Below are 25,227 nucleotides of genomic sequence, written 5' to 3'. Positions count from 1 at the left end.
ATTGACACAGATAGGTCTTCTGGCAAAGATGCGATAGGAAAGGGCTAGGAGTGGGAAGGAATTGACCATGACCTTAATTAAGGTACATCCCTTGCCTTGTGTGAAAATTGGAAACCATGGAAAACCATCTTCAGGGCTGCTGACAGTGAAATTCGAACCCACCATCTCTCGAATGCAAGTTGACAGCTATGTGACTCAAACAACACAGCCACCCGCTCGGTCATATTATTACTCGTCCTTTATATTCTATGTGGTCCAAATGTTAATTTTAATTTCAGACTTTATGTTTTATCTTTCATAATCCAAACACACTTAATTTGTTTTTGATAGTTCTCAGATACTTTCTTCTAATCTGTCAATTTTATGGATCATCATCATTTCACATTTTCCAGCTGACACCAGGTGTGGGCAAATATGGTTCCTCTCCACTTCGTCCTGTCTCTCCACCATTTCTCATCCAACACTGTGTTCCAGATCAGGTTCTGTTGTCCTATGCTCTTCTTCACAGAGTCCATCCATCATAATCTTGGTCTTCCTCGTCCTCTCTTCCCTGTCATCCGTCTTTCTTCTTTCATCCACTTGAAATGTCCAAACCACACCAAATCTGTTCTGCTTCAGTTTGTCACTTAGTTTTTGTACATTTAGTTCTTTTCCCTCCTTGTCTTTTGTACCATACTCCTTAGGAGCACTGTACTCTCATCTCTCTGAGTGATTGTCCAAGTTTCTGCTGCATATGTCATTATAGGTTAGTAATATCCCTAGTTTATTACTTCTTTGGTACATCTTTATTCCATATTAATCTCTGTACCTGGTGGTAAAGGGCACTCTCCAGTTTCATCCTTCTACTAATTTCCACATCCACACTTCCATTATCTGCCAGTTCACTTCCCAAGTATTTCCAGTTTTGATAGCTCCTTTTCCTTCTTTACTTCCTCTACTCATCATCATTGTCTTCCTCGTCTCCACATAGATCCTCAATCCCCATTGTTCAATCCTTCTATTCAGTACATTCAGCTCTTGTATCTCCTCCCCATCTTCTTCCCAGATCACATCATCCATTCTTTCCCCCTCTATAATCTTCCCTTGCTGCCTTCACGATGTCATCCATCACCATTTACAATTAAGCGATGAAAGTATATGATTTTCCACCTGTTCACTACAAATTCAAATGTGATATACATTAAATGTCACATTTTATTCATAAATATTAGGGACCAGTTTCGGCATATTTATGCCATCATCATCAGGTGGAAAATCATATACTTTCATCGCTTAATTGTAAATCTTTTTTCAATACAGACCAATTATGAAGTTTTTAACATTAAATCCATCACCATTGTGAACAGTAATGGGGACAGCACACTCCCTTGTTTTAGCCCATTGTCAATTCCAAACCATTCTGTTGTACCCACTGTTGTCTTTGCACAGCTGCAACAGTTATCATATACTGCTTTTATCATTGTAATTTTAAGCATATCTATGTATTAAAAGAGTTGACTAAAAACAGCTTTGGCAAATCTGTCCGTCCGTTCTACTGGAGTGGTTTGATTCGTTCCTGTTTTATTCTATCCAGAATTACCTGTCAGTGAATCATGAAACATTGAAGGGTCTCTAAGTTCAGCCAACTTTAAGTATCATCGAATCAAATCACTAAATGTCACTCCACTGATTGCAGGTGAAGGCTTACCCTAACCCGCAATACATTCTGTACTTAGCAGGTTGCTAAGTGACTAACATTTTCATTATTATTCTGATATATTATCTGTGCACTTTTTAGTGATAGATTTACACCCTAGTGCTGAATTGGTCGATTTTGGCAATCTTCGAGATTCATACTGGCAACCTTTGAAGAATCGCTTATGCATCGCTGTGCGACATCTGACGTACACTTTACGTACTAGTACTGTTGTTATTTACACGGCATAGCCAAACTATAGAATTCACTCTAGGAATAAGATTTGCACCGAGAAATGTTATATAATGTGTGTGTGACACAATTGTTGGCTCAAGATAACAAAGGTTTAGAAAATTCATATTGATCGATCATATTATCGATGCAATTCAGATTTCATTTCTATTCAGTTGGCAGTACTAACGGAACCAGAAGTGCTCCCTCCTTACTCCTCAAACCCGTACACAAATCTATCACTAAAAAGTGCGCAGATAATATGTGATACATGCATCCATGTTTGATTATTACCTGTCAAGCCAAAGAGTATACACTTCTTCTGATCATGGAAGAATACTATTACCTGCTAGTTACTCTTCAATTCTCTAACCTTTCCCAGCTTCCAGATATACTCAACAGATGGCAGAGCGTTCCTAATAACTTACATGCTACGTACAAACAGACCCCATCATGACATACGCCTTACACATTATCTGGGAACACCTAGCAAAGGATAACCTAATTACACTAGAAAGAGCGAAGGCCATGTATCTTAAAAATGTTGTCTGACTGCAAAAAATGCTCCTTCGAGACTAACTTATGAGCTCACGAGACAACCGTTCTGCATAGAAGAACTGCGATTAAAAATACTGTTGCCTTCTATGACACAATACCGAGCTTTACTTTAGGAACTGCAGGATAAAAAAGTGAATATATAGATAGATTTTTACCAAACAGATGCCACAATGACGTTAGAAGTCAGAATGGATGAATTCTGATTACAAACAGCGGCATACCATAACGCTCTTCTAATTAAATATTCATAAAATTCACTGAAAAGGGTAGGCAAAGCAAAATGACTACGACAGATATATCAAGACGAGTTATCTGACCTATTTATAATGGAGCAGCATGGGTCCTCTAGTGTTCATTTAAGCTGAAAGTTTAGATCTTTTCTACATTTGTAATTACTTCATACTTTTACCAACCCATATTTAAAATCATGTAAAAGGACTTGTTGAAATGAGTAAATCAAATTAATTTGTTAAAAAGTACAAATATTATTCGTGATTATGATTAGATATAAAAATGGCCTATAATGTATAATTGCAAATTAATTATTATATTTGCTTTCACTTTCATTTCAGTGGGCTTGGCTGACTGAATAATACTTCTGGCTTTAAGAGGAAAGCCACAGAAAAAGAAATAACTTACCCTGCTGCTTGATGTAAGAAAGGACTCAGCACGAGCCCTTCCTATATCTCTAGCACTGAAGAACTTGGCTGGGAATGTTTCATTCAGCTGAGGGATTCTCACATCCTTAGTATCTGGACGATGGAGTAATGCCACAGAGTAGGCGTAGTTGAATAGGTACGGATTGCATCTTTCATAAGCACACACTGCCATACTTAGTAGATCATCCAGACTTTCCATGTCTTAACATAAAGAAAACACATCAGAAGGCAAATTAATGATTTGAAATTTAAATTATTTCATTACCAAGGTAACAACAACAACAACAACAACAACGACGACGACGACGACGACGATGATGATGATGATGATGATGATGATGATGATGATAATCCCCTGCAAACCATGTGACCTTGCCACAATGGAGGGGGGTCTTGTGCATTCCAGTGAAGCAGATAGCCAAGCTGCAGGTGCAACCATATCAGATGGGTATCTGTCCAGACTAATGAGTAGTTCATTGAAAGGCAGATAGCAGCCTTTCACAAGTTGCAAGGGCGACAGTCTAGATGATTGACTGATATGGCCTTGTAATAATACTCAACATGTCTTAGCTGTGTTGATAATGCTACATGGCTGAAAGCAATGGGAAACTACAGCTGTAACTAACTCCCGAAGACATGCAGCTCTATCTGTATGAATGATGTACTGATGATGGCTTCCTCCTGGTAAAATATTCCGGGAGTAAAATAATCCCCCATTCAGATCTCTGGGTGGGGTCTACATAAGAGGGGGTGATCATCAGGAAGATGGATTCTGACATTCTGCGAGTTGGAGCGTGGAATGTTAGAAGTTTGAATCATTGTGATAAGTTAGAGAATCTGAAAAGGGAGATGGATAGACTAAAGTTAGATGTGGTTGGTGTAAGTGAAGTACGTGAGCAGGAAGAGCATGATTTTGGTCAGGCAAATACAGAATCATCAACACAAAATCAAACTGGGGAAATGCAGGAGTCAGTTTACTTCTATGCTTCCAGTATTCCTTCATCCTCTCAGATGCCGACATCCTTTCCTCAATTGAGAACACTCTACCTTTTACCCTTTTATTAATTTTGGTTTGTAATCTCACATGTGAGTTGTTAAGAATCTGTTTTGTTCTTGAGATCATTTAATAATAATACTAATGTTATTGGTTTTACGTCTCGCTGACTACTTTTGCGGTTTATGGAGATGCCGAGGTGCCAAAATTTTAGTCCCACAGGATTTTTTTACGTGCCAGTAAATCTACCGACACGAGGCTGATGTATTTATGCACCTTCAAATACCACCCAATTGAGCCAGGATCGAACCTGCCAAGTTGGGGTCAGAAGGCCAGAGCCTCAACCATATGAACCACTCAGCCCGGCGAGATCATTTAGCATTATTTGTAGATCATTAATATCATTCTTAATTTCTGTGATCCATTTCATCCTGGTATAGCTATTCCATAATGTTTTGATTATTTTTCTACTAATTCTAGTTTTCAGTGATCTATTAAGATGTCCAAAAGAAATGAGATGCTCTTCTTTCTAATTGTGCTCAAAACTGGTTTGATTTCCTTATAAACTGTGTTATATGAACCTATTCTGCAATGGCCATTAATTTGATATTGTTTGTGTGTACATGTTCTTATTATTTGTCTTTCTATCTTAAGTATTTTATCCCTTTCAGCTGTATTAGTAGTTTTGAAAATAGTTTCATTTGCATAAGTCACCTCTGACTGTGTGGCTGTTTTGTTATGTCTTAATTTTGATAATATTATTATAATTGATAACTGATAAAGGGTTGAAATCACCAACCCAGCCGGGAATCAAACCTGAGGCGCTCTGAACTGAAAGCTACAATACAGATCATCCAGCCAAGGAGCTAAACAGTCAATGTGACGACTGTCTCAGTCGTATAACCTGGCTTCAAAGATCAATTCTACTCTTTCCCTCTCTCTCACATTTATTTTTGCTAATATGAATTCCCGTATACAGAAGTTCACTGAATCACTCTGTTTATATTTTGTTCAAACTGTGCTCATATTGTTAGTTTTTTTGACTGTATCAACAACACAAGTCTGTGGTAGTGTCTTATCATTTAACCACATCCTGCCACAGAGTGTCCTTGAATACTCTTGTAAGCAAGCTTTCCAAATTCCTCAATGACTGCACTGATACACAACCAAACCTCCATATAACATAGTTCAGTGAAACAATAAACCTGCGTTAAGCATTATTTTTTCAAAGTTCTCAGCAAATTTCCTATCTTAACAACATAAATTGGTATTCATGATAGCGATGAAGCAGGTTTAGAAACAAGAGGAGTTTTTAAAAAGGAATTACGATCTGTGGAAAATGGTAAATTATTATTATCGTTTAAGAAATATCTTTTAAACAGTTCAATTATTATACATACTGAACTACATAACAAACTAAAACACATAAAAATCAAAGCACTTCAGACCAATCTCGACCAGAACCTAGCAACATCAAGTGCATTCTCTGGTACATGAAAAAGATCATCTTCAGTGCAGAAAGATGGACACAATGAACACTGGAGCATTTGCTGCATAGTTTGTTCTTTGCCACAGTCACATTTGATGTAGCCCCATCTTGTTACGTTGACTTTGGGACTGCCCACTCCTATCCTCAGTCGGTTCAAGGTAAATAAAAATGTAAACAGCCTGTGGGAAGAGTTCAAATTGTGAAAACAGGTATGTACAGACTGGAAAGGGTGATGCTGATGCAGAATTATTTGATAAGATAAGCAGCAGTTGTAACAATGTGTAGCTAAATTAGTTCTGAGAAAGCAATAAGATGGTTCCTGCAGGTATTAGCAGTTATGACCTGAGGATGGCAATTTCTATGAGTCAATGGAAGAGCAATGTACCCAACCTTTAACAAGACTTACACATGTGAAAGCAACATAGGTATAGCCTGTGTTCAAAATATGTCAGTAAGTTTGGAAACAAAATTATTAGGATTTTAATATTTTAATGAGGGGAACTACTGTGGCAACTAGAATACATTTTGTGTTTTATTGTCATGAACATCTGTACATATTTTGAAAAGCTTCAATTGCTCAATTACTCTCTTCTTCAGGGGTGTAAATTACCAAAATATTCTCCAATTTGTTACATATATGTATCCTTGATCCCTAACCTTGCCTCATTAACATAACTGCTTTGGAATCTCTAAGATTAATACTTATTAAAGAGGCTATTAACAACAAAAAGTACTGATTTCTTTCCAAGTAGAAAGGTGCAGCAAAAATGTATTTCAGTACTATTTTGGTATGACAATGAAAATTGAAATTTTGCTATATGTTATATTTTTATTATGTAGTAAAACTAGATAGACAGTACATAATTAATTCTTAAGGGAGATAATGGGTTCGAACCCTACTGTCGGCAGCCCTGAAGATTTATTTCCATTGTTTACCATTTTCAAAGCAGGCAAATGCTGGGGCTGTACCTTAATTAAGGCCATGGCTGCTTCTTTCCTATTCCTAGCCTTTTCCTATCCTATCATCATGATAAGACCTATCTGCAATCATACATTTACATATTAAACATATTTAATCCACCTTGTCAATACATTTTATTGTCATGAACATCTATACATATTTTGAAAAGCTTCAATTGCTCAATTACTCTCTTCTTCAGGGGTGTAAATTACCAAAATATTCTCCAATTTGTCACATATATGTATCCTTGGTCCCTAACATTGCCTCATTAACATAATTTTAGATATCCATAAAATATTAAAAATGTTTAAACGATCTAAAACTTAAAATGTGTCTCCTTTTGAGATCACACATCCAATCAATTCTTGTATTTTCATTACCTTACAAGTCCACAAAGAAATAAAAATGATAAAATGATACCAGTAGGTCAAAATGTTAAAAATGAACAGGTTTTTTTTTGTCACAACCGTTCACTAAGTGTGTCACCTTGTAAAAAGCGTTCAAATTCAAAAAACAAAAACATATAATTAAATCATTAAACAAAATTAGTATTTATATAAATTGAATTTATATGATTTATATAGTATATATGAACCATGTGACCTTGCCATGGTGGGGAGGCTTGCGTGTCCCAATGAAGCAGATAGCCAAGCCGCAGGTGCAACCATATCAGATGGGTATCTGTTGAGAGACCAGACTAACGAATGGTTCATCGAAAGGGGGGTATCAGCCTTTTCAGAAGTTGCAAGGGCAGCAGTCTAGGTGATTGACTGATATGGCCTTTTAATAATATTCAACATGACTTAGCTGTGTTTTTACTGCTACATGGCTGAAAGCAACAGGAAACTACAGCCGTAAAAAACTCCCGAGGACATGCAGCTCTCTCTGTATGAATGATGTAATGATGATGGCTTCCTCCCAGGTAAAATATTCCGGAGGTAAACTAGTCCCCCATTCGGATCTCTGGGTGGGGACTACACGAGAGGGGGCAATCATCAGAAAGATGGATACTGACATTCTGCAAGTCGGAAAGTGGAATGTTAGAAGTTTGAATCGTTGTGCTAGGTTAGAGAATCTGAAAAGGGAGATGCATAGATTGAAGTTAGATGTAGTTGGTATAAGTGAAGTACGTTGGCAGGAAGAGCAGGATTTTTGGTTTGGCGACTACCGAATTATAAACACAAAATCAAACAGAGGAAATGCAAGAGTTGGTTTAATAATGAATAAGAAAATAAGGCAGTAGATAAGCTACTACAACCAGAATAGTGAAAGGAGTATTGTTGTCAAGATAGACACCAAACCAATGCCCACCACAATAGTGCAGGTCTATATGCCCACTAGTTCAGCAGATGATGAAGAAATCAAAAGAATATATGAAGAGATAGAAGATTTAATACAGTATGTAAAAGGTGATGAGAATTTAATTGTGATGGGAGACTGGAATGCAGTGGTAGGCCAAGGAAGAGAAGGTAACACAGTAGGAGAATTCAGATTCGGACAAAGGAATGAAAGAGGAAGTCGGCTGGTTGAATTCTACACCGATCATAATTTAGACCTTGCTAATACCTGGTTCAAACACCACAAACAGCATCTGTATACATGGATGAGACCTGGAGACACTGGAAGGTATCAAATAGACTTCATTATGATTAGGCAGAGATTCAGAAACCAGGTGCTGGATTGTAAAACTTTCCCAGAAGTAGGTGTGGACTCTGACCACAACATGTTAGTCATGAAATGTCATCTGAAGGTGAAGAAATTGAAGAAAGGAAGGAATGCAAAAAGATGGGATCTAGATAAGCTGAAAGAAAAGAGTGTAAGGGACTGTTTCAAGGAACATGTTGCACAAGGACGAAGTGAAAAGGCTGAAAGAAACACAATAGAGGAAGAATGGGCAGTCGTGAAGAATAAGGTCTCTAGGGCTGCTGAAGAAATGCTAGGAGGAAAGATCAACTAAGAATCAATGAATAACTCGGGACATAATGGACCTGATTGATGAACGATGAAAATACAAGAATGCAAAAAATGAAGAGGGCAGAAAAGAATACAGGCGATTAAAGAATGAAGTGGATAGAATGTGCAAGATATCTAAGGAAGAATGGCTGAAGGATAAGTGCAAGGATGTTGAAGGTTATATGGTCATAGGAATGGTAGATGCTGCATAAAGGAAAATCAAGGAAACCTTTGGAGAAAGGAAATCTAGGTGTATGAATATTAAGAGTGCAGATGGGAAACCACTTCTAGGGAAAGAAAACAAGGCTGAAAGATGGCAGAAACATATCCAACAGTTGTATCAAGGTGATGATGTAGATAATATGGCTCTGGAACAAGAAGAGGCTGTTGATGCTGATGAAATGCAAGATCCAGTTTTGAGGTCAGAATTTGACAGAACTTTATGAGATCTAAATAGGAACAAGGCACCTGGAATTGATAACATTCCCTATGAATTACTGACTGCCTTGGGAGAAACCAGCATGGCGAGGTTATTCCATTTAGTGTGTAAGATGTATGAGATAGGAGAAGTTCCATCCAATTAGGAGAAGTTCCATCCAATTTTCGGCAGAATGTCGTTATACTTATTCCCAAGAAAGCCAGTGATGACAAGTGTGAAAACTACCGCACCATTAGTTTAGAATCTCATGCCTGCAAAATTTTAGCAAGTATTATTTATGGAAGAATGTAAAGACAAGTTGAAACTGAACTAGGAGAAGATCAGTTTGGATTCAGAAGAAATGTAGGAACACGTGAAGCAATCCTGACTTTATGTCTGATCTTAGAGGATCAAATAAAGAAGGACGAGCCCACGTACATGGCATTCATAGATCTAGAAAAGGCATTTGATAATGTTGATTGGATCAAGCTATTTGAGATTTTGAAGGTGATAGGGATCAGATACAGAGAAAGAAGAATTATCTACAAACTGTATAAAAAAACAGTCTGCAGTGATAAGAATCAAGGGCTTTGAAAAAGAAGCAGCAATCAAGAAAGGAGTGAGGCAAGGTTGCACCTTGTACCCCCTCCTTTTAAATGTTTATATAGAACAGGCACTAAAGGAAATCAAAGATCAGTGTGGGAAGGGAATCACGATCCAAGGAGAGGAAATCAAAACCTTGAGATTTGCTGATGATATTGTTTTATCCAAGACTGCAGATGATCTCAAGAAATTGCTGAATGGTATGGACAGAATCTTGTGTAAGGAGTACAAGATGAAAATTAATAAGTCCAAAACGAACGTAATGGACTGCAGTCGAACCAAGGCAGGTGATGCAGGAAACATTAGATTAGGAAATGAAATCTTAAAGGAAACAGATTAATATTGTTACTTAGGTAGTAAAATATTTAACAATGGCAGAAGTAAGGAGGACATAAAATGCAGACTAGCACAAACAAGGAAGGTCTTCCTTAGGAGAAGAAATTTGTTCACTTCGAACATTGATACAGGAATTAGAGAGATGTTTTTGAGGACCTTCGTCTGGAGTGTAGCATTGTATGGAAGTGAAACATGGATGATACAAGCTCAGAAAGAAGGAGGCTAGAAGCTTTTGAAATGTGGTTATACAGAAGAATGCTGAAGGCAAGATGGATAGATCGAATCAAGAATGAAGAGATACTGAATCGAATTGGTGAGAGGAGATCGATTTGGATAAATTTGACCAGAAGAAGAGATAGAATGATAGGACACATCTTAAGACACCCAGGACTTGTGCAGTTGGTTTTTGAGAGAAGTGTAGGCGGTAAGAATGGTAGGGATAAACTAAGGTATGAATATGACAAGCAGATTAGAGCAGATGTAGGATGTAGCAGTTACGTAGAAATGAAAAAGTTAGCACAGGAAAGTGTGGCATGGAGAGCTGCATCAAACCAGTCTAAGGACTAATGACTCAAAGAACATAATTCAATAAAGAACCCAACTAGTGAAGCAGTTATTTAGTTACTTGTGGAAAAATAAAACAAAGAACACTTGATTCACAGAGATCATGAATGATTTCAAAGAATTAAATTTATCAATGTTCCAAATTGAAGGCAGAGGAGAGAAGAGGATTCTAAGGAATTAATACTTACGATTCAAACTCATAACATTTGAATGAAGGAAGTACACCATTACTGACAACCAAAGGGCAGCCAAGTCCGACAGGATGAAGAAGTTTTGGGAGCGGAGGAAGAAGCTAAAAAACTGACTCTATTTAATACTATTAGACTTCAATGTATATGACTGATTAAAGTGCTCCAATGGGGGTGTAAACTATGTAAAAAAAAAAATTCAATAATGATGTGTTGAACATTAATTAATATTTTGGTATTTTACACTGCTGAAGAAGAGGGCAATTGAAGCTTCTCAAAACATGTACAGATGTTAATGACAATAAAATGTATTGACAAGGTGGTTTAAGTGTGTTAAATATACAGTATAAATGTATGATTAATTTGAACTCAATACGGACCTAATTAGCAGACCATTGTGGTTAAAATAATTAAGACCTGTCTGTGTCAATGTGATGTAAAGCAAACTGATACAAAAAAAAAATTCTAGTGTTTCTCTCTATTTTTATCTCCTTTACCTTGAATTATGCGGTGTAGGGGTAGCATGCTTGCCTCTTACCCGGAGGTCCCAGGTTCGATTCCCAGCCAGGTCAGGGATTTTTCCCTGGATCTGAGGGCTAGTTCGAGGTCCACTCAGCGTACGTGATTAGAATTGAGAAGCTATCTGACAGTGAGATGGCGGCCCCGGTCTAGAAATCCAAGAATAACGGCCGAGAGGATTCGTCGTGCTGACCGCACAACACCTCGCAATCTGCAGGCTTTTGGGCTGAGCAGCGGTCACTTGGTAGGCCATGGCCCTTTGGGGCCGTTGCCCCATGGGGCTTGGTTGGGTTTTGCCTTGAATTAAGCTGTAAGTCAAACAAGTCCAATACCGTACAGAAAAACAAGCAATGAAAGGGTAACAGGAAAAATAATGACAGGTCAGTGTGACAAGAGGGAGAAATAGAAAGGAAACACAAAAGGACAAGGACAATCTCCACATCTTTATTCACTCTTCATCAATCCCAGTTCTTCTACATCCATCTCTTCTCAGCCCTCTTGAGCTTGTTTCTGCTTCCCATCTTCAGGCATCAACACTCATTGAGGGATTATCTTGACAGATCTTCAGTTGTCATATGCGATGAGAAGAAAGCCGATAAACTCAAGAAAAGGAAGGAAGCAAAAATAAAAATGAATACAAGAGGGAAGACAACAAGAATACAGAAAAAACATCAAGGGAGAGATGGATTCGATCATTACAGATAATTTTGCGATCTTTGTATGTATGTTCTACCTTTTAGACTCAATTGTTAAGGTGTCAAGTCTATACACTCTGACACCATGGTTAGCCGGTCCGAGTACTAATGATTGAAAAAAATTTCACCATGAGAATGTTGGCCAACAGGATAGGAGATGTGGTGGTGCACAATTTTAAATCACTAGATTATGTGCCGAAATCTGTTCATGGCAGTATGGCCATCGGATGGGGACATTAAACCTTGAGCAGACCTCTTGGTGCTATTCAACAGAAGTAGGCACTGTCTCATTTATTCCTCTGTGGAGGCTGGTGTCAGGAAAGGCATCTGGTCCTAAAACTTGCTACAAAGATATATCTCAGTTCATACCCAGCCGCATAGAGAAATGGAACGAGGGTTGGACACATACTTGGCATGAGTATAGCTGATTATTTGTTCACAGTTCTAATTTATTTACAAGCTGTATTACCCGTCATCGAGAGGACAATCACACAGTATGTGCTACTTTCCACCAGTATTCAGGCAGGCAACAGTAATCCCATCTATCAGAGGTGAGTGGCAGCAGAAGAGACAAAACACATCCCAATAACGGTCAGTGTCATGTTACTGTTGATCAGTTTTATGAGCTTTTGATATTGTATGCCTTCACATTTAGTTTTCTCCTGACTCTATTAGCACATCTAATCTAAAGGGAGTCCTTCTCCTCTTGTTTTATTCTTCAGGTGATCATTCCTTTACAATTTTTTACTAATTTTTTATAATCACCTTCACAATTTTCCTTGTTGTTAGGGACTGATGACCACGCGGTTTTACACCTCGGCGTTGATATGGACTAAGCATCAAAAGTCTAAATTCATGAATTCTGTTATCATAGTCAGTATGGTAAAACTGTATATGACATAAATGATTGTAAATTGTACTCTCTATAACTTTTTGATAGGGCCATCATATATAATTAAAAATTACATTTTAGGCACCTGCCCCTAAACTACCATTTCTTCCAGTGTGAATAAAATTGTTTATAGCCTAGACTGTAGTGCCATATTCTCGAACTTTATGTACCGATTTTCATTAAATTCTGTTCTTCCATTTTCTTGTGGTTTGACGTTGATATGGACTTAACAATTTAGACCAAAATATCTCTTATCGTACCTGGTATGGTAAAAATATATAAGACATAAATGAGCAGAAATTTAATTCTATGTAACTTTAGTTATGTAGTATTCATCGATAGGTCCACAAATAACATAGACATTTTTTTTTTTTTGTTTTTTTTTTGTTTTTTTTGATAGTGGCTTTATGTTGCACCGACCATTTCACTTAGCATGAATAACATTATTTACTTAGCAATTTTCATTCAATTCTCTTCTGCCATTTTTCTCGTGATGCATGTACATGCAGACAGATAGACAGACAGAGATAACAGAAAATAAAAAAATGCATTTTCTTGTTACTGTGGACACGACCGATACAGAAATACCATTCTTTTTAAATTCTGAGCAATGTACAGACAAAATTAATTAATTACTTAATTAATTTATTTATTAATTAATTAAATGCTGGGTGCCAGGTAGACAAAGGGTAATGTTACAAGGGATGATTACTTGTACATTATCTTTAATAGTCATGGGTTAACACTGAAGCTATTTTTATATAAATCTAGCTACTTACTGAGGAAGACTTGAATGAGATGACTGGCTAATTCTCGGTGGTATGGTACATGTGGTGAGAACTGGTCATCTTGAGAAAGTTGCATGGGTATGCTCAGACTATCTTTCAGCTCTATCAGTTTAATAGGAATTGTAACCCGAGATTCTCCACCAAATCGATTCTCGAGCTCTTCTGCAAGTTTACTGTGACGGGCACTCTGTAAAGAATAGTAATATACATCTGTTAAATACCTAAATATTTAATTTCTCAACACTTAGATTCAAATAATCAAAATAGAATGAACAAATGTACAATTAAATATGACTTTTATTTATTTACCTAAAATTACAAATCACCACAGGGATTCAGAAAGCTATTTTTATTCTATAATTTAACAGTCAAGAACAGTTCTGAATAAAAGGAATGTAATTCCAAACCAAACCCCATGGCGCAACAGTCCCGAGGGGCCATGGCCTACCAAGCATCTGCTGCTCAGCCCTAAGGCCTGCAGATTCCGAGGTGTTGTGTGTCAACACGAGGAATCCTCTTTATTTTGTCTTATTGAAGACAGGCAATATGTATTGTAAAGGTGGAGTGTATGATTAAGAATTGCACAACTATAAACAGCGTATCAATATAAGTGTACTGTCAAGGTAATGATTCCGAGTCCACTGCGGGAATAAAAAGAGACATAATTGTGCCTCTGTTCCTAATAAGTAAGTCCCAGAACTTGAGGTGACATCTACTCCTTACATCTTTAGACGTTTTCAATCTAGGCTTCTATGATAGCTGTCAATCGCAAAATGTTTTGTTTATTTCTCTTGGGGGTCACGATATGTAGTCTATCATATTAGTTGATATATTTTCTGTGATATTATACTGCGTATTGTATTGTACAGCTGTCCCAGCCTCCTAAAATGAATTTGCTTTGGTGCCTTGCACGATGCTCCCACACAGCCATTTATGTCGAAGAGCATGGCTTCCAAACGTAAAGTAGATCAACTTGATTGTACTGGTATTTTGACAGTTCTAGAAGCGGAGGGTGATGATGAGGCATTTTCTTTAGCAAGTGATGATGAGTGGATATAATGAGGAATAGAAAAGTGAAAGTGATCCTAAAAGTAAAAGTGAAGTGGTTCCAGATGAACAAACGACGAGGAAGACGTTCAGAATGTGACAACCACCTCTGTTCGTTGCGAATGGTGGCCCAAGACCTAGGTTTGCTTTTACAGGGATAAATACAATAAATATAGTTTTAGCAATCTACATAGTGTCATTTAGATGACCTTGTTTCCACCATGACTGCTTCCTTCCCACTCCTAGCCCTTTCCTGTCCCATAGTCACCATAAAACCTATCTGTGTCGGTGCGACGTAAAGCAACTCGTAGAAAAAAAAAATTTACTATCATATTACATTAAACTAATTGTGTGCCTGGTCCCCCGCTGCAGGGGGCAATGCGTCCACTTGTGACCTGGAGGCCCCAGGTTCGATTTCCGGTCGGGTCAGGGGTTTTAAATTGTAAATGATGAATTTCCCTGGCCTGGAGACTGGGTGTTTGTATCATCCTTAGTGTTTCTTTCCTCACATTCAGCACTTTACACTTCTGAAATTTCCAAATACACGCAGGTTCATAACATATGGTGCAAAGTAGGGGCAAAAGACCTTTCTAGGTCGACACCCCAAATAAATAGCATTTTATTAAAAATAAATAAATAAATAAATAAATAAATAAATAAATAAATAAATAAATAAATAAATAAATAAATAAATAAACAATTGTGTACACATTTTTTCAGGAAATATTTAAATATCACAAAGTGGGGGGAAATGTACCCAGGGCAGAAATTAGTTCCCATTTAAGGGGATTTCTAACCATTTAAGTCCCACAACTTGAGGTGATATTTATTAACACAGTGTGGGAAACGTAGGTTGTATCTATTCCTTTTCTCTTTGTCTACTTCTACTGGCTGTGTTGCATGTCTCAAAACTGATAGTTGGATCAATTAAATACCTGATTTTCAGTTTTTATCGAGGGCAGTGATGTCTATTGGACAAGCACTGCTCTGAACTTCTCTACAGACAACCATACCAGAATCTTTCAAGGGGTTAAGAATCAGAGTTTCATTGTGCATGCACTGACCTAATATGCAAGGGAGGGTTTGATTTTGTTGTGATAAAGTTGACAGTGGTTACTGCCGAAAGTCCTGTCTGGGATAAATTATACTGCTTTTATGCTGTCGACCAAAATCTAAAAACTGTTGTATCCTAAAACAAGGCTGGATTGTCAACTTGATATGTGTGAAATCTCTGAAGTCTCTGATCTGATTGAGATTTGGTACGACAACTTCAGTAGGAATGCTTTATTCAGCCATATCAGACTTAGATGCCAAGTGTTATATTTAGTATCTGTTTTCGTGTGTCAAAATTTGTTTATTTGAGCACTACAGAAACTGGAGTGAGTGAAGCAGATAAAGGTGGTGTGGCCATGCTGACCAGTTCATCTGCCACATTCTCCTCTTTCTTTCTTGTACACAGACACTACTTTCTCAGCCTCGGCAAACGCTGCCACTCCATGAGGTGAACGAGAATACTTTGCAGTATTTGAGGAAATACTCCATCTTCATCACCATGTGATGTGAATGGATGTGTTTAACTGCAATGAGTAATAAGTTATTCTATAAATGTTATGTTATTTACAATGTATCTGTGAATAATTATGCTTATGATTGTTTTTAACTGAGAACAATGAATGTCCGCATCCTGCTACTAATGGCTAGAACGTTGCTCATAGCCTAATGGCAGTATCTGCTGAAGAAAACCGGCAGGAAACTGCAATAAACAAAGCAGAGGCTGACCGTGCTTTTAAGACATTGTTGTTACCACAAAGACGCACATACGAAATGTTGTCAATTGTGTACACTATTTTATTTACAAATTATATACACATATTCTACACACAGGCACTAATAAACTGCCATCTTGAACAAAATACTACCACGAAGAAGAGGAAGGAGAAGAAGAAGAAGAAGACTGTTCCATTAGCAAGTCTACGGAATCACAACATGAGTTCACGACTTTCACTACCAACTCTCGTTAACAACTCCACTCAACCCTCAAAACTGAATCTTTATATACACTGCCTGGCCAGGCTTCTAGAAGAATATGACACAACATGTTTTCTCATAATTCTGAGAGTCTCCAATAACCTATTTACAATGAATGGAGGGCAGGTGACCTTAGATGTTAGGCCCCTTTAAACAACAAGCAAGCAACAATCATCAACAATGAATGGAATTGTCTGTAACTCTCTAGTTCTAAAGATATGTTGTTCTGGACTATTACTGTGTGTTGTACAATATTGCATTGGATTTATACACCATATATACAGGTAATAATAAATTATTCCATAGGTATATTATTAATTACATGTTCTTACATCAAATAAGCTCTTATTAATATGCATACAAACAAACGTGTTGTAACATAACCTCACATACAACACACAAATAATACGACCACGATTTATACCAAATAAAGTCCGGACATAACTACATTAATAATAATAATAATAATAATAATAATAATAATAATAATAATAATAATAATAATTGAGCTTGATATTTCCATTATTTCCCCATGGGTATTACTTATTACATGGGTTAGAGAATTGTTTCCAAGTTACACTAGTCCATTACGCTTGCATCAATATACATTAAGTTTTCTGTGCATATTTGTTTTTTAAAAACAAGGGGAAGACCATATGTTAATTAATGAATTTATTTATTTATTTATTTATTTATTTATTTATTTATTTATTTATTTATTTATTTATTTATTTATTTATTTGAGGACTTATATTTGTACGCAGGACTGCGCAGTCCCATTCGCTGCGTGCAGTGGCAGCAATTGCTGAGGATAGGGAAGTCATGTGTACGCAAGATAGAGAGAGAGAGAGAGAGAGAGAGAGAGAGAGAGAGAGTGAGAGCATGACAAGCATGTAGGCTGGTCACGCTGCCTCTACCTGCTTCCCGCCGCTCACTCCTCTCTATGTGGTACTCAAATGAGCAAACATTGGCACCCCAAAACAGGTGCTAAATATACGATTGCGCATCTAATTTTGATATGGCTGAATAAAACATTCCTACTGAAGTCGTCATACTAAATCTCAATCAGGCCGGAGACTTAAAGATGAAAGGGTTTCCTTGTTAATATGTTTTTGTTAACTGGGATTGGGATTTGGCAGGACATGTACATGGTCTATTAATCTGGTACCATTCTGGTATTTGTCTGGAGTGGATAAGAACAGAAACCCACTTCTAGAATGACAGAGAGTTGAATTTCTACCTACTTCCCTATCCAGTTATGTTTATCAAGGATGGCGCAAACCACTTTTAACTTGGCTTCAGATCCAGGAAATTACTATGTTAGCCCCTAGACCATAGCAGCAGTAGTGATGTGCAATGCTCTCGCTCGAGACTCTCGAGACTGACGTCACAGATCTCGAGACCGATTCTCCTGTGCCGTGATCTGTGAGACGTCCCAGTAACGAGCGTAAACTTGACAATATATCATCAGTTGTTGCGAGAAATAACGTTCTCATATGGAAACGTATGTGCCAATAAATTTTGTCAAAAGCCTGGAAAAATACTACATGTTGAACTATCAGCCCCTTAATACCATTAACGAAAGTGAAAACACTATGTCAGTACCTTAATCTGTTCACAAATTATTTGAGGTGGACATCTTAGCTGAATAACCCTGTATAATTTATTAATAACTGTAGATAGATGTACACCTACGTGGATACCTCAGAATTGTTGTCGAGAGTTTCTATATTATGTGTTTTCAAGTGTTGGATCATCCCCGAAGTATTTCTACTGACGTATTTTACTTCTTTTTAACAAACAACACAGTGAGCTGTACTATGTGGCATCTCTTCAAAATAATCCCATGGCTTACGTTGCATTTCGGACATCGTCTGAAAATTGTATCGTACAATCAGACACAATTACACATTTTACTGTCATATACCAAAGTACCTAATTATGGTGCAAATATTCTATAACATTGTAAGGAATTATTTCCTTCGTCACTTTAATGTTGGTAAACGCAAGCACTGGTCATGTGGGGTCTGATAAAATATGAGTGATAATGACGTATACCTACAGTAAGCAATCAGTTTTTGTATGTAGCCTACTGATTCGTGTACTTACCGCTGCATACAGTGCCAGAATGCATATCTTTTATAATTATGTTATACTGTATCAGTAATAGACCTCAGTAGAAATGAACTGCCTAGTTGCTTGTTGACACGTATTTACGGAATAGAGAAGGCCCATTGTTGACTATTCGCAAACTCTACACAAACAACATTCAGCTCCATTTACCTGTACACCTATGACAGCTGTTTGCTACACAATGCAGGGACAACACTCTCGAGATCTCTTGAAATTTCTCGCGAGAAACAGTGCTTGTGCTAGTCTTGAGAAATCTTGAGAAATCACAAGACCCTGTTTCAGACTGAGGCAGCAGCTAGTCCGGCCCTGCGGTGTAGGGGGCAACGCATCTGCCTGTCCCTCGGCGCCCCAGGTTCGATTCCTGGCCAGGTCAGGGATTTTTAATTGTAAATAATTAATATCCCTAGCCTGGGGACTGGGTGTTTGTGTTGTCCTTAACGTCCCTTTCCTCACATTCCACACTTTACACTTCTGCCATTTACAAAATACATGCAGGTTCCTCACATATGGTGCAAGTAGGGGAAAAGATCTTTCTAGGTCGACACCCCGAACAAATAGCATTTTATAAAATAAAAAAATAAAAGAAAGGTAGCAGATAGAATCTAAGAGAACTCCCCAGTTAATAGGTCAATAAACTTACCAGGTATTCTGTTGGCACATTAAAGATTACTTGCTTGTCTCCCTTAGGGAAAGTGATGGGCTCTGTCGGCCGATAAAAGAGGTACAGCAAGCTCTCTTTGGCAGGGAAGGGTTCAGCCATGGTGATGAATCAGCTATTGATTCTGGAATGACAGAAAGTAATTTATCATGTAGCATGGAATATAGAAAGTCCAACTTAATGTAAATAAAAAGCAAGAACTTACAAATATAATGAAGTTAACAGTGTGTATGCGGTACTGTACGTGGCCGAGATGATGACACGAGGAAGAGCAACTGGAGAAAGAAGAGAGAAAAATTCTGAGAAAGATACTGGGACCAAAAAGAGGAGGTGAAAGATGAGAATGAAGATCAAGGGACGAACTGTACCGAAACATGAGGACGATCTCAGAAGATACAAGACTCAAAAGAGCAAGATTTGCTGGACATATGGTAAGGATGGACATGGAGAGAACGACTAAAAGAGTATGGGAGACAACGGGTAGTATCATATTCACAAAGACACACACACAAGATACTATCAGTTGTGTACACTCTTTTATTTACAAATTATATACACACATTAATGAACTGCCATCTTGGACGAAACACATTCCTTTCCATGTCGTTTCCCACATAGCTGATTATCTTATAAAATAATTCTGAATCCGTGTCAGCGTTACCCTTTGCCGGTCTGTACACTCCAAAGACATCAAGTTTCCTATAATCTTTAGAAATCAGCCTTACACCTAGAATTTCATGTTTCTCATCTTTAACTTTTTCGTAGCTTGCAAATTCTTCTTTCACCAGAATGAATACTCCCCCTCCCACCATTCCTGTCCTATCTCTACGATACACACTCCAGTTCTGTGAAAAAATTTCTGCATCCATTATATCATTTCTCAGCCATGATTCAACTTCTATTACAATATCTGGTAAGTATATATCTATTAAATGACTTAATTCTATTTCTTTCTTTACAATACTTCTACAGTTCAACACTAACATTTTTATGTCATCCCTACTTGACTTCCAGATCTCTATACCCTTATCACTGCTCCCTAGACTGCCCCGTTTCCCTGAATGTATCTCCCTATTACCCTTCCAAACAAATTTCCTAACTTACACGTACCACTGCGGTTTAAGTGAAGGCCATCTGAGCGCAGAGTCAGCTAGCCCGATTTTGCAATTTTGTCAAGATGATTTATATACTCATAGAAAATTGAAGCCTTGTATTTCTTTATAGGTAATTCCCTGATGGTAGCTCACTTCATTAAATGTAGTTTATATCATTAACAGTAGATGCCAGCATCTCACTCACTTTTTCACAAATTTAATGGTTAGCTCATGAGTTCTAACATGGAAATAAAAAATATAAAATGTTTTCTTCTTCTACGTGTGAGGAATGCATCCTGAAAGTTTGATCATACCTTACTTTTATACCCTGTACCTCTGGCTCAACCTCAAAGACTTTACCAACCTACGTAGCCATGACCAGTAGGTAGTAATGCTCAGTCTTTGAATGTTACAGCTTTCCGTAATATTGTAATGTAACGTAAAGTCGGTTATTTCAATTCTTCCCCAGAAGGGGGAAGCGGGCCATCAGCTCAACAATGGAGCTCTTCAGTCATAGAAGGAGAAAAGGTGTATAGAAAAGTAACTATAGAAGGTATGTATTGTACATACCAAAAAGGGAGACAATAAATTAATGAATGTGACGCAGGGGTACCATCACAGCAAGCCGGGCCCCAGGAAAGACCCGCAAAGCACCCTGCACAAGCCAACCCGTACAAGTACCCAGAGGAGAGGAAACAGGACGTTTATTGATATTCATGTATCTCGGGTGCGCATGCCGAAAAGCTCTACATAGATTTACAAAAACATATTACATCGAATGAGATGGTACAAGAGGGGGGTGCGGAAGGAAGTTGGAGTACGGAGTAGGATAGTATTGTAAGAGAAGGTAGTAGAGGGTGGTGGTCATATTTGTAACGGAAGTAGCGTAGAGACGAAGGAGGTCCAGGATCTTGAGAGGGGGTAAGATGAAAGGTGGTTGTGGAACGGGTAGGTTGACATTGTGTGGCGGCGGTGGGGTGGGTGGCGGGGTAGAGAAAGAGCGAGGAGAAGGGTTACGAAGAGGGGGGTTGTCGGTGCGAGGTGGGGAGCGGGACGGCTCCACTCGATATGTCCGCCTATGAAAACGAGCTCCGGTGGCAATGAGATGATGGACATCCTCAGCGGAAGAAAGTTGGAGGTGAATCATATATGTCGGGCCGTCGTTGTTAAAAATGTGAAATGCCCGTCGAGCCGGTACCCCTGCCAGTTGCAGTTCTTGAAGTAGATCACCATAATATTGTGAAAAATCATTTATATACACCATAATGGCAACCCCCATCACATATGAGTGTTAAGCTACTAGCCCCGGTTAAGAATTGCTGGTAGATCTAAAACACTGAACGTAAGTTGAACATTAAAGCTTGAAATTTTCTTTACCAAACAAAAATGAAAAATAATTCATGCAGTAAAGGGTTAAGTTCTTTCATGAAGGTTGGGCAGTGAAAGTGAAAACCCATTTTTCAAAGTTGTCTTGATCAGCTATTCAGGTGCTAAAAGTGTTGTAGGTGTCGTTTTCTACCTAAATGACAAACTGGTAATGCTTCATACCACTAAGAACTCTTGGGTAAAGTTACCAAGGCTAATCTTTCTAAGAGACAGCTGCCTCTGTAGATCAGTGGTAGAGTGTTTGCCGCCAGATCCAAACCCGGCAGAGGTAGTCGAATTTTTTAAGGGTAACAAAAATTCCATGCGCCACTCCATGTCATATGATGTTGGCATATAAAATATCTCTGGTAACACATTTGGTGTTTACCCGAGAAAATTCATCAAAACTCAGCCATAGATGCCCAAGAGAGATTCTGCTTACTTTGTTATCTAACAGGCCTAGCATAAAACGAAACATTAAAACTGATGAGCAGACAGCCAGATGACGTCATATTAAAATGTCTGCAGATGGTAGCTGAGGCCATACGATTATGCTGCACAACAAAAAAGAAATGCCAGAACTTGAAACTATCAAATATTTATGCTGTTGTGTGCGCTGAATTCGTGAATGCAATTCCGCTTTTTGCTAATACTTGCCGGAGGGCACTCCAGCTTGGTCTGATAGTAAACATAAGATAAGATTGCAGGTGGATGCTAATGGAAGTTATCGCTTATATGACAGATTTCCTCTTAACATTCTTTCCAAAAGGTATATCGTTCCTCCACTGCTAAATGTCCGACTCGTTGGCTGAATGGTCAGCGTACTGGCCTTCGGTTCAGAGGGTCCCGAGTTTGACTCCCGGCTGTGTCGGAGATTTTAACCTTCATTGGTTAATTCCATTGGCCTGGGGGATGGGTGTTTGTACTGTCCCCAACATCCCTGCAAATCACAACCAGACATAACTCTATCCTCCACTACAATAACACGCAGTTACCTACGTATGGCAGATGCCGCCCACCCTCATCGGAGGGTCTGCTTTACAAGGGCTGCACTTGGCTAGAAATAGCCACATGAAATTATTATTAACCAGGCAAATGCTGGGGCTGTACCTTAATTAAAGTCGCAGCCACTACTTTCCCAATCCCAGCCCTTTCCCATCTTTCCATCACTGAAAAACCTTTGATGTGTTAGTATAACGTTAAACAAGTAGAGGAAAAAACCCACCTTGATAATATCTTGGTGGTGGCCATGATCGTTAAGGCGCTGAAGTCTAAAACGGTCTGACACCATGGTTAGCCAGTTCAAGTCCCGTTGGTCGAAAAAATTTCACCATCAGAATGTTGATCGGCAGGTGTTGATGATGATTTGTCTGTCGGATGGGGACGTTAACCCTGGAGCAGACCTCTTGGTGCTATTTGACAGGAGTAGGCTATGTGCCAGCACTGGTTTTCACCCTCTCCCTACTGTCACATATCATGTCATTCATTTCATCTCATTAACTCCTCTGATGAGGTTGACATCAGGAAGGGATCCAGTCATAAAAACCCGCCACGACAGATTCATCTCATCTCATACTCGATTCCGTAGAGAAACGGGACAAGCGCTGGACAAATAACAGTGCCTTGGGTAATAGTAAGTGCATTATTTTTTCCTTAACAATTAAGACCTGCAGGCTTTATCACTTTACTCTGAAAATCCAAAATGAGACGATTGACTGTAAAAGTTTTAATATTAAACATGGGATAACTATGAAAAGATAATTGCAAATTGGTTTAAGGCAACTCCTGTTTATGTTGAAATCTATACATATCAAACTGTCTAGCTGCGCCTCCGGATCCAAAGATAGTGGATTCAAACCTGGCAGTGGTAGTGCAATTTGTGAAGGGCAGTAAAAAGTCTATTTGACACTCCATGCCGTATGATGTCGGCATGTAAAAGATCTCTGGTGACACATTTGGTGTTTACCCGACAAAATTCATTAAATCTCAGCCATAGGTGCCCAAGAGAGTTTTGGTTTGCTCGGTCTGCCATCTAGGAGGCCCACAGTAAAACTGAATGTTGAAATTAACGAGCAGACAGCCAGATGGCATAAAATTGAAACGTCTGCACACGGTAGCTGAGGCTGTACGATTATTATTATTATTATTATTATTATTATTATTATTATTATTATTATTATTATTATTATTATTATTATTATCAAACTGTCTTTCTGACTGTGCTTTATTAACCTGAGACTTGATCTTCTTTTAAGCCCACCTGGTGGCCACGATCGCCAAGGCATCAAGCTGATGTGCTTTGACACCGCAGTTAGCCGGCTCGAATACTGTTCGTCAAAAATAATTCCACCATCAGAATGTTGGCTGGCAGGGTAGGAGAAGTAGACAGTTTCTAATCACTAGATTGCGTGCAAACAGCCTGCACTCAATTCCGAAACCTCTCCACAGTGTTCATATGGAGTGAGGGCATGTGACACTATTTGATTCTTGATTCGCCTGTCGGATGGAGTCGCTAAGCCTTGAACAGATCCACAAGATATGAATCTCATGATTTCCGTATTGACAGCTAAAATTGCTAATATAACACTTTATTGCTCAAGCATCCCTCTGTTCAATACAGTAAGTGATCTATGCTTCAAATTTACTTCTATATATATTTCAACCCTGATTGGGCCATCTTCAGTAGAAATATATTGAACATAATAATGATTAAAAACACTTAAAATGAATTAATAATATACAGAATGGACAGAAAAACTCACCAATGAAGAAGTTCTTCGACGAATAAGTGAAAAAAAGATCCTTTTTAGCAACAATAAGAAAAAGAAGAGACCAGTTAATTGGCCATCTCTATAGGCACAATGGATTCATAGTTAATGTCATAGAAGGAAAGATTCAAGGTAAAAGAGGAAGAGGAAGACCTAGACTGCAATATTCAAGACAGATCAGAGATGACGTAGGAACAGGCTCATATGTGGAAATGAAGAGTTTAGCGGATTACAGAGAAGAGTGGAGAAGACGAATTGCTGCCAACCAATCTTAGGATTGAGAATTAAGAAGAGAAGAATATACAGTCTATATCTAATGCATAGTTCTTGTTTTGGATGCATTCATGATCTTAAAAGTTGTAATTGTTAAAATTATTTATGTTCGCACTAGTGATTCCCTCATCTTGAGTAATATTTCTTGATGTTTTGAATAACTGAATGTCGGCTTATGGGAGAAAACAGTCTCTAATAAGTGTCTCTTATAAAATTTAGCTGCCAATAGGGAACTTCAGATGGCAACAGATATTACAGTGTTGGAATTGCCTGTAAGTTAAAAGGGTCAAATTAATTTGTTGGAAGAGAGAAGAAATTCTAGGTATGTTGACAGAGTG

At 38.2% G+C, this 25,227-nt stretch overlaps 1 protein-coding gene across 1 annotated transcript in view; it reads right to left on the bottom strand.

Annotated features, from left to right (window-relative positions):
* Positions 1 to 19,491, bottom strand: part of LOC136886512 (phenoloxidase 1) — an 80,344-nt gene extending 60,853 nt beyond the window's left edge. The window contains exons 1-3 of the mRNA XM_067159328.2: positions 19,372 to 19,491; positions 13,515 to 13,710; positions 3,104 to 3,324 (exon numbers count right to left, since the gene is read on the bottom strand). Of these exons, the coding sequence (XP_067015429.2) occupies positions 3,104 to 3,324; positions 13,515 to 13,710; positions 19,372 to 19,491 (537 nt within the window). The remainder of the gene's footprint in view (positions 1 to 3,103; positions 3,325 to 13,514; positions 13,711 to 19,371) is intronic.
* Positions 19,492 to 25,227: the final 5,736 nt, after the last annotated feature.

This window comes from Anabrus simplex, chromosome X, assembly GCF_040414725.1.
Source record: "Anabrus simplex isolate iqAnaSimp1 chromosome X, ASM4041472v1, whole genome shotgun sequence".
Lineage (NCBI taxonomy): Eukaryota > Metazoa > Arthropoda > Insecta > Orthoptera > Tettigoniidae > Anabrus > Anabrus simplex.
Note: the sequence above shows the minus strand (reverse complement) of the source record. Positions and strands in the feature narration are given on the sequence as shown.